This window comes from Hibiscus syriacus, unplaced genomic scaffold (genome assembly GCF_006381635.1).
Source record: "Hibiscus syriacus cultivar Baekdansim isolate YM2019G1 unplaced genomic scaffold, ASM638163v2 tig00110597_pilon, whole genome shotgun sequence".
Lineage (NCBI taxonomy): Eukaryota > Viridiplantae > Streptophyta > Magnoliopsida > Malvales > Malvaceae > Hibiscus > Hibiscus syriacus.
In genome coordinates, this window is record NW_024062795.1 from 1,971,432 (window position 1) to 1,982,230 (window position 10,799).

The 10,799-nt window shown below is 37.2% G+C and overlaps 2 protein-coding genes, 1 non-coding gene and 1 pseudogene across 3 annotated transcripts in view; all 4 read right to left on the bottom strand.

Annotated features, from left to right (window-relative positions):
* LOC120134408 overlaps positions 1 to 10,799 on the bottom strand; it is a 30,576-nt gene that overhangs the window by 7,362 nt on the left and 12,415 nt on the right. The window lies entirely within an intron of this gene.
* Positions 667 to 3,404, bottom strand: LOC120134404 (annotated as a pseudogene).
* Positions 6,683 to 7,513, bottom strand: LOC120133832 (tubulin alpha-1 chain-like). The gene has a single exon (XM_039150342.1). The coding sequence runs from the start codon at positions 7,511 to 7,513 to the stop codon at positions 6,683 to 6,685; it is 831 nt and encodes a 276-aa protein (XP_039006273.1).
* Positions 10,623 to 10,695, bottom strand: TRNAK-UUU. Its single transcript has one exon. It is a non-coding gene; the product is annotated as a tRNA-Lys (tRNA).

The following is a 10,799-nucleotide window of genomic DNA, read 5'->3' on the forward strand; positions in this document are numbered from 1 at the left end:
GTCGGGTCGGTTTTTAATTTTGAAAATTCATGTTATGGTCGAATTTGAATTTGGGGTGAAAAAGCTCGACCTCATATGATTTTATAATCATCCGTAATATATTTAGGGATAATTGCAATACTATCCCTTTCCATTTTATTTCCAATTATGTCCTTATTTTGCCAAATAAAAATGATATATATACGGGTTGGATAAATTTAGATCAGATTTGGGGTCGGGTGAGACCTTATTTCCAGGTCCGATCGAGTGCAGGTGGATAGATTTAATTTTCGGGTTGGGTTTGGGTGAGCCAAAAACTACCCAACGCATGACCATCCCTGGCCTGGTTGCAAGCATATGTCTTGAGGGTTACTTCCTTTCGTATATAATGAAATTAAAAGCTTACACAAAAATAGAGAAAGAAAAATCACAGTAAAAACTCAAAAGTCAAAAACAGAGACATTGCTCGTTTTTGAAGCAACGTCTCCTCAACAAGGTACACTTTAAAATAAAACATAAAGAATGAGAAAAGAATTGAAAGAAGGAAAAACAGTAGAGTAGATAGAAATGGTAAGTATGAGACTAGAAAACAAGCAATTCACGAAAACAAGGTCGAAAGATAATTTGAGCTATATATCTTGCCTTACAGTTTAGGAAAAATCCATTTTTTTACATCATACAAGGATACTGGATAAAGGTTATAATATAAACACACAAGTTTTCAACGTGCTGCTTCTAAAATCAGCATTTCTTGGAAAAAATAAATAAATGCAACTAACATACAATGGGATATTGAATATTCAGAAGGTTAACGCCACAATTTAGGTTCCTAAGTACCCTTATGAAGGCACTAAATATTAAGGGCTTGACAACTTACTATTTCTGAAGATCCCGCAGTCCTTGTGGCAATAACCCTCCAAGGATTTGTTTGGAATGCTGCTGCAGATTCCGAAGGCTCAGCATGAACATCAGAGGAGTTATCTGATGATGATGATGAAGCTGAAGGCAGGGAAGTTAAATGGTTTTGCACATCAGTTTGCATGACCGAGATATTGTTGTTTGAATCTTTAGTAATTACATGAAGCTTTCCTATTAAACCGACAAGTAAATATGGAGTCTCTGAATCCGTGAAGTTAGGAATGGGGACCTCTCCTACGACAACCTTCCATGCATCATCTTGGTGATCATATACCTTGATGGTAGCACTTTCAAGAGAACTAGATGGATCAAGTGCATACAACTCCCCACCCACAATGACACTCAATTTTGTTCCTGCCTGTTTTGCCGGCCAACCTTCACCCATGCCTACTGGCATTTCAACCCATGAATCTATGTCAGGGTCGAAAACTTCCCCTCCAACATCAACAAAAAAGGGCCAGCAATATAAACTCTGAGGCACAAACAACCTTCCCTTATATGATGTCATTCCTGTGGCGATGGGTTTGAGTAGATCCGCCAGAAAGGCGGTGGGTAGAATCTGAGCTTTTGAAAATGGCATGCTTGGTATTTGGGACCATATACCAGTTTGAGGATCAAATACTTCAGCAGACTGAAGTGGAGTCAACCCACCACGACCCCTGGTAACCCCTCCAACAACATAGAGCTTATTATTTAAGATACCAGTCTTACAATAGGCTCTACCAGTTAACATCGGACTTACTTCACTCCACGAGTTTAGGACTGGATTATACTGCCAAACACACCTCAGAGCTGAAGCTTTAGAGAATCCTCCTAACACATAGAGGCAACGATCAACAACACCAATGGTGCACCCACAGAATGGCATTCTGTCCAAGGCATCCTTCCTCCCAAGCCAACCCCTTATGACATCCGCAATTTTATGCTCGACCCACTACGTTCCACATCCGAAGGCTAGATAAACCTTTCCTTGTTTCATCTTCAAAAGCGACATTTGGCATCGGAGGTAACCTCTGCCATCTTCTTGACAAAGGGTCCAAACCATGCCACAAAAGCTTGTCACCACCAATCTTTGTCAGTAAATAGAGCCATTCTTCTGTTGTTCCGATTTCTTTCCTTACATTGAAAAGTTCTGTACTCATGATAGCAGCCTTCCAGGCCTGTGACACTAACCTCAGATTTAAGTAATTAATCCTTGGAATTCTAGCAAGTATCTGGTAGGATATCTCATCAGGAAGGCTGGGAATCAATCTAGGGTTCTCCTCACAAAGACAAGATGACATCTTCTGCCTCTTGCATGTTTCATTTTGTGAATCAAAGGGCTCACTCATTCCAGTCCTAGAACTATTTAGGCTTAATAACGCCCCCATTAATATCTTGATATTGCAATATATTAATATATCAATGCCAAAAAGATTTAACCAACCTTTGATGGCTAGAGATTTTAACCAACACCGAAAATATCAACTTTCTACAAGAACCTGATCAAAACCATAAGGGCTCTATTGTATCTGAGGTAAGAACAGAAAAACAGAGTAAAACGATCTATTAGAAGAAAGGTCATCCAAAAATAATCAGATCCGACAAATTGGAAAAGAATAAGCATTTAACTTCATCTACATAGAATGGAAGCGTAAAAGAAGGGAGAGATACAATCCCCTTTACAAATTTTATGACAAGAAAAACTGGAATTATGTACAATTGGAAAGTTATTTAAGAAAACAGATGAGTAAAAAGATATTCGCTTTTCCCTAAAACTGAGAACTGAAACTAGACCATCTTTATCACAATAAATATGGTCTAGTTTCAGTCTCTCTGAGAACATATGCAATTACCACCTATTATATACATAGGTTTATTCATGCCAAAATCAAAGATAACCATTTGAGGTGCACAACAGTGAAAAGAATAAGCAACTATCGGCTTAAACACCCATTACAGTTCCGAGAAACTGTCAAAAATGTGTATCCCATTTCTTAATTTGCCCAAATATAGCCAATTCAGGTAAGTGTTTCAGAAAGAAATCTTGATTAAGAAATAAGCATTTTTATATATAAATTATTTTCTTTTAATTCATACGTCAAAACATCTTTCTCCCTACCTATAACTATAAGTGAACCAAAATCAGAATAATACTAAGAAAATATTGTAAATTTTCTATATCAGTCGTCACCCAAAAAAAAAACCAAATTCCCAACTACAACAATCCGACGAGAGTTCAGAAAAATTCAATTAGTTAAAAGAAGGGGGAAACCAGCTTAATTAAGAACAACATCCATCCGGAATCAATTGAATGCCTATGAAACAAATTGAAAAAAATGAAACACTCACAGTAGCTCTTCGAATCAGACACGCCACGATAAAACAGATTCAAAATCCCAAAAAATTGAACTGGAAGATAAAAATTTCTCAAAAAGAAAGAAAGGGGAAAAGCACCTTAATTGTTGCGGAAGAAGAAGGATGGATTTGCAATTGGGTTTTTGTACACAAGCAGAGCTTCCTTCGTTCTGCAAGAACAACAACAACCTATATTCTTTATTTCCCTTTTTCTTTAAGTTATATATTATATAGGATTCAATTCTTTTATTGATAATTTTGCATTCTCGAGACAACCTGTATTCCTTCTTCTGATAATCGGTAGGCTTTTGATAACGTACTTCGGGATCGAAACTCAAACTACTATTTTATTATACTTTTAATTTTTAAAATAAAGGGTAAAGTATATAAAGAATCCGCAAACTTTTAGATATATTCCATTTTGGTCACATAACTTTTGAAACATGTAATATAATTATTAAACATTTAGTTTATTTTCAATAAGGTCACTAACGTTATCTCTGCTAATTTTTGCCGATGTGACACTTAACGTCATTAACCCTCCTCCTCCTCCTCCTCCTTATTCTTCAAGAGCTTAAACACATAGATTCTTCTTCATCAAGAGCATGTTTTCACCTCTTGAAAAACAACCCACCAAGTAAATGCAGCTTCCTTTTCTTTTAGATCCTTCTATTGATGAGCATGAAACACAACCTCCGTATCAGTAACATCATCTAACTAATATTCTTCGATAGCCCCCACCCTCTCCCATATCTTTCTTGTCAAATCCAATTTGAAAACTTCAACATCTATGATTTTGCTTGGCCATCTTTTCAATATGCAGCCACGAAATTTCAATCGAATCGCAAAATATTCACCACATGATTCAACCATGTAAATCATATTCTTGTTTACCAATGGAGGAGGTGGAGGAAGGTAACAAACGTTGTCCCCTACCTCTCTTTGACAAACTTTACATTTAAAATCGGATCGAAATTTATTTCTGTTGAAAGCGTAGGTGGGCACTTAGTAATTTTTATAACTCGCACTTTTATTGATACGAAGCAAAATATGTTACAACGACGTTACCTCAATATTACAACACTACAACATTAGCTGTTGCTAGTTTACAAACACCAAAATTTCCTGCAATATTTGCCCGTAAGAATTCACCATTATCAGTTTCTTCTTTATCACTATAATCCATGCACTCTCACCTGACCTACAATAAATAAAGAGAAAATAACCTTAGTGACTGAAAATTCCTTATAATATACGATTTTGACCAACTTTTTTTCGATTTGCCAAAATGATCAACAAAATCACAATGTGATCTCTAAATCGCAACACGATCTCCAGTATCGCAAATCAGATTCCAGATTCGCAATGCGAATATGTAAATCGCAACGTGATTCTGACTATCGCAACGCGATTCTAACTATCTCAACGCGATTCTGACTATCGCGTTACGATAATACAAAATCGCAATGCGATTTTCAAAGCGCCATTAGTATCGCAACGCGTTTTTTATTTTCAAATTCCAAATACGAATATTAATATATCTCGTATCTCCGGCGACATCCGTCTCCATCTCCGACGAAATTTGTCCCCATCTCCGGCGAAATCCGTCTATCTCCATCTCTCAGAGCCACCCTCACAATCATTCACGATCAGAAATGGAAACTCAACCAAATCAACCACCGAGGGTTAGTTTTTTAATTATTTTTATTTTGAAATTTTTGTATTATTATTAGGTTTTTCATATTGAAATTGATGATAAGTTTACTGGTAATTTCAATAATAGATTAACCATTTCACTTAGATTGCTTATTAAATTCATTCGATTGCTACCAATACTACTAAACTGTTTAGTCTTTAACCATGTAAAGTTAGTATTTGTCTTTGTTTTGTCTTTTGGTTGAAGTAATGTAATTCATTCAAGTTTCAATTTTAGACAATTACTATTTGAAACCGAGGATCGCAATGCGAAATGAAAATCGCAACGCGATTTTAGTTTCGCGTTGCGATAGTCATTTTCGTGTTGCGATTTTAAGTTTCAGAAACTATTATTCTTCTGCAAATTAAAACTTGAATGAATTGCATTACTTCAACCAAAAAATAAAGACAAATACGAAATTCACAGTGTTGCAAATTTAAGTTTGAAGAATAAACTACTACTACTCTTTATGTTTATTATGAATTATCGCATTACGATAGTCAGAATCGCGTTGTGATTTACATATTCACAAATCGCGTTGCGAATCTGGAAACTGATTTACGATACTAGAGATCGCGTTGCGATTTAGAGATCACATTGCGATTTTGTTGGTCATTTTGGCATATCGAAAAAAAATTGGTCAAAATCTTATATTATAAGGAATTTTCGGTCACTGAGGTTATTCTATAAATAAATTATTCGGAAAATCTTGTTCAAAGTAATATTGGTAAAGACAGACAACACAATTAGGATCATTAGGAACTGATGAAATTGCACATTCGTCGAATGTTTCACTCAATCGAGGTAAGTGAATCTTCTCCATATTCAGATTAAGCAACAAACAATACGAACAGTCCCGGTCAACTCGGAATAACCAACCAAAAGCAAATGATGTCGTTCGTATTTTGCAAACTTCTGGCATCCCTGCAATGTTGCGATAACTATCTAACATGTTAAAGAACACTTGCTAGTCCAAGTCTTTGAGCGTGAGAATGCATAGATGTGCGGCAGGGGCTAGCATAACGACTCTTGAAGGAATGAAGTTTTTAAGTGTTGGAGGCCATCTTAGCTCCTCTTCCATGTTGTGAAGTCAACTCCGGTACATTGACCGGATGCTGCCGAGTGACAACAATCTAGGGTGAAATAAAAGATGGTTATTTAGGATTAGCACAGTAGAATTGTTTTGAGAAAGTAAACTTTTTCTTTCACTCAAGGTAAACCAATTGAGTATTACTAAACAACACTCAGCCCATTACAATGATACGGATATTTATAACCCAATATTAACAGCCTAACAAATCTAATAAATTCTTAATTAATTGTCAACTAACATCAAATTACTTAATATCTAACATTCACCCTACTTCTTCTTCTTAATGTAAAGATGAACACTTGAATTGAAGTATAATGCTTCCTTCTATTCGACTTGAATCGAAAGTGTGATACTTCCTTCCGTTCTACTTGAATTGAAAGTGCGATGCTTCTTCCGTTCTACTTAAATCGAAAGTGCGATGCTTTCTTCCGTTCTACTTGAATTATGTGATTCCTTCTGCTCGACTTGAATCGAAAGTGTGATACTTCCTTCTGCTCGACTTGAATCGAAAGTGCGATGATTCTTTCTGTTCGACTGAATCGAAAGTGCGATGCTTCCTTCCGTTCTACTTTATTCACTTTCCTTTTCTCTTTTTTTCCCTTCTTTCATCTGGAATTCCTTCAGGAATCAAAACTGTTTTTTTAGCTTACTCGTTCATATTAAGCTCCCTTTATATCAACCTTTGACAAACAATACGACTTAGAATCAGTCGGGTCTTCTTTGGCCAGTTGCTGATAACTCATCAAAGCTTTATCTAAGTTGTTAATATGAACCCTAGCAAGATCGCCACCAGGAACAACGGTGGGAGGCTGGTAGTTGATGTCACACTTGAATCCGGTGGGGCACCAGTCCACAAACTGAATGGTACGCTTGGTCTTGATGGTGCCAACGACAACGTTGACGTCTTTGGGCATGACATCACCACGGTACATCAAACAACAAGCCATGTACTTGCCATGATGAGGGTTGTACTTGGCTATCGTAGAAGAGGGTTCAAAAGCATTGTTGGTGATTTCAGCAACTGATAGTTGCTCATGGTAAGCCTTCTCGACAGAGATGACTGGAGCATAAGACGAAAATATGAAGTGGATTCTTGGGTAGGGGACCAAGTTGGTCTGAAACTCGGTCACATCGACGTTCAATGCACCATTGAACCTTAGTGAAGCAGTAAAAGAGAAGATCACCTGAGAGACAAGAAGGTTAAGATTGGTGTAAGTGGGTCGCTCGATGTCGAGAGAGCGCCTGCAAATGTCGTAGATGGCCTCATTGTCAAGAAGAACAGATACATCGGTGTGCTCCAAAAGAGAGTGAGCTGAGAGAACACTGTTGTAGGCCTCAACAACAGAAGTAGAGACTTGAAGAGATGGGTAGACAGCGAAACCCAGCTTGGATTTCTTGATGTAATCAACGAACAAACACACCCGATGGAGAGAACCAAGACCAGAACCAGTGCAGTTATCAGCAAACTTTCTGATACATTCTAAGACCATCTCCAGCGCATCGCTAGAGTAAAATCTCTACTTTAGAGATAAATTTTAACTCCAACCCATCTCCATTTTCAATGCTATAGTAGAGAAAAACTATAGTGATACTCTACATTTGGAGTTCCACTGTAGCTCATTACATATTATTCTTTTTGTTATTTTTTTTTATTTTGGGTTTTTTTTTTTGTTATATTATTTTCTCTTTTATATTTTTTATTGTAATTTCTACACAATAAAATAATAATTAAGCATAATATAATAAATTAAAGTAGATTAAATTGCAAGATAGATAAAAATACATTGAAATTAAATAAATAAACATACTAATAGTTAAATATTGTGAATAAAGTAGAGTCAGTGGTAATGTAGAGATAATGCTGTCGATGAATTATTATTTTATCTTTAGAGTAGATATAGAAATAGAGATGATATAGAGTAGTGATGAGGACCGGAGATGGCCTAAGCACAAATTGACCATCTCCTTGCCAATGGTGTAGGTGCCACGAGCAAAGTTTTTGGCAGCATCTTCCTTGCTGCTAATGAGTTGCTCAGGAAGAACGAGGCTGATTGAATGAGAATACCAACAAAACGGAAGATAGATGGCCGCAAGATCATCAGCGAATGATTTCATCCGTTCTACTGAAACAAATCTGACTCTAGCAATATCATTGAAACATTTGGTCGAATAGATTGGAGGCATGCACACCGAAATGTAACAATAGCATATTATCAACACCAACAAACTTAACGAAATCAAAACACTCTATCAACACCAGCAACTACTGATACAACTCCAAAAGTAAGACACGAATCACCAAAACAAATGAAAAATCGAATCCAATGTTAAAGCACACTAAGGTTCCAAGAATGACAACAACCTATGAATTGAGAAGATTCCCAGTAATGATGACGACGACATCGATAAACCACACGCTGTAGCAGATAAATCAATCAAGAACAACGGTTGAGAAGGTCAATCACCGACAAGAAAACGTCACCATGATAGCAAGAAATGAGCATTTGTGACAATGACAACAATATCTATCAGATCAGAAAACATGCGACAAAAAAAATTGTAGCTAAAGAGTTGATTTGAATCAGATCGTCGACTGAGGAAGAGTCGGTGACGACTTCATGTCAACTCCAGCGAGTGAAGAAGCAGTTAGTCCAACAGAAAAACTATGTTGACGACGAGCAAGAACCACTGTAACCACGAAAAAAGTAACAAGATCGATGAGAATGGAAGCAACTAGTAGCGGAAGCAACTAGTAGCAGAAGCAACAGAACAACGATAACAAAACTTGAGGTCGAAAAAACTACAAACTCTGCAGTAGCAACGGCGTAAGAGTAAAGGAACTCAATTGTCGGCAACAGCGGAAGAGAAAACGACGCCAGGATCTTTTAGCGAATGATACCATGTTTGTGAAGTCAACTCCGGCACATTGACCGGATGCTGCCGAGCGACAACAATCTAAGGTGAAACAAAAGATGGTTATTTAGGATTAGCACAATAGAATTGTTTGAGAAAGTGAACTGTTTCTTTCACTCAAGGTAAACCAATTGAGTATTACTAAACAACACTCAGCCCACTCAACCCATTACAATGATATGAATATTTATAACCCAATATTAACAGCCTAACAATCTAATAATTTTTTAATTAATTGTCAACTAACATCAAACTACTTAACTTTCTAACATTCCATATACGTTGATGTGATTGGTGTAACCCAACACAATGTAGCATCTGTTTCGTATCGTACAAATCTTTCTAGCCGATGATAACGCGAGTGAGTGAAATTGCGTGATGCAAGGGAATAAAACAAACCATTGCCTCCACTGTCAAAGATTGGAAAATATATGGTATTCCCCATTGTACGAGATTGCATGGAAACACACCCTGTTCTACTAACAAAAATCATCGTATCTCCTAAACTCTCAACCTCTTCCCATCTGAATTGACGGTCACAATAAAGTTCAAAACCCTGACATACTTTCCGATACGGCCGACGCATATCGAAATTAGTTCGACTCAACCAAAAAGTTCTCTTAGACTGACTTACAAGGATGTTTTAGCTTGTCGAATATTCTCCAAAGACGGTTGTCCCTTGTGTTAGTATCAAAGACACCCAATTGCCCATCTATGCTTAAACAATAGAAAGAACCCTTGTAGAAAACAGGGCTGCCATGTGATAAATTGAACCATTGATTCTCTGCACTGCAATGGAATATTGTTATCCAAACCTGTCCTCGACGAATGAGTGAAATGTTGGCTTCTTTCGGGTTGATGTTGTTGTCGATACCGAAAATCGTGCAATCAGGTGAAGTTGGCGGAGATGAGAAGCACATTCTGGCACAGTATTGAATGTGTTCAAGGTAGGAAGGCCTTAGAATGGGTACGTCGATCCTTTGTTTGGTGAATGGCTGGTAGAAAAAGAGTTGAGCAGCCTGGGACATGAGCAACCAGCCATAGTTGGAGTGGCAAATTCTTGCATCGATCAACTCGTCGGGGATGAGAGCCTCGTACGAGGCATTGTAGAAGGGATCATAGAATCTGCAGTCCGAGCTGTTACCGGAGAAGTGGAAAAGAGATGGATATGGACATGTTCCCGATGAAGAAGGATTAGGGATTGGTCTTGGTGGAGGTGAAGCCAACCTCCATGAACGGCAGACAGCCAGAAAACTCATAAGATGTTTACCAAAAAGATATGAACGGATGGTGGTTAAAATATCATAAGGAAGATTACACCACTGTCCCGTTTGTTCAGCTGAGAATTTACACCTTTTCATGATTTATTTATCCTGAAAACATCGGACAAAGAACAATGAGGTGATTAATTGATATTTATAGGGCTCACCCTTTAGCAGTGTTCAAGTTAATAACGATTTCTTGAAAACACAGTCCCAGTTTAACTACGGTACTTGTAGTTGAATTTAGGTTTTCTTCTTTACAAAAAAACAAAACGATACAGATAAATAAAATATGAAGTTCCTTAATATTTATTTGTCTTATTATTTAAATAAAGTATGACATCTAATTTTTATTTAACCTGATGAGCTCACGTATTTTCTTTATATTCGTGGCTGGGAAGAACTTTCATATATAAAAAAGAAGCGCCGTCTGTGGGAATCGAACCCACGACCACGTGGTTAAAAGCCACGCGCTCTACTGGCTGAGCTAAGACGGCGAGGTTGATATGGTACTATTCAAAAAAGTATTCTCTGAAAATCTCCAAGCTTATTGTACTAGAAGTTGTTAAGAAAGCTGAAAGAAGTTGAGCTGAGTTTATTT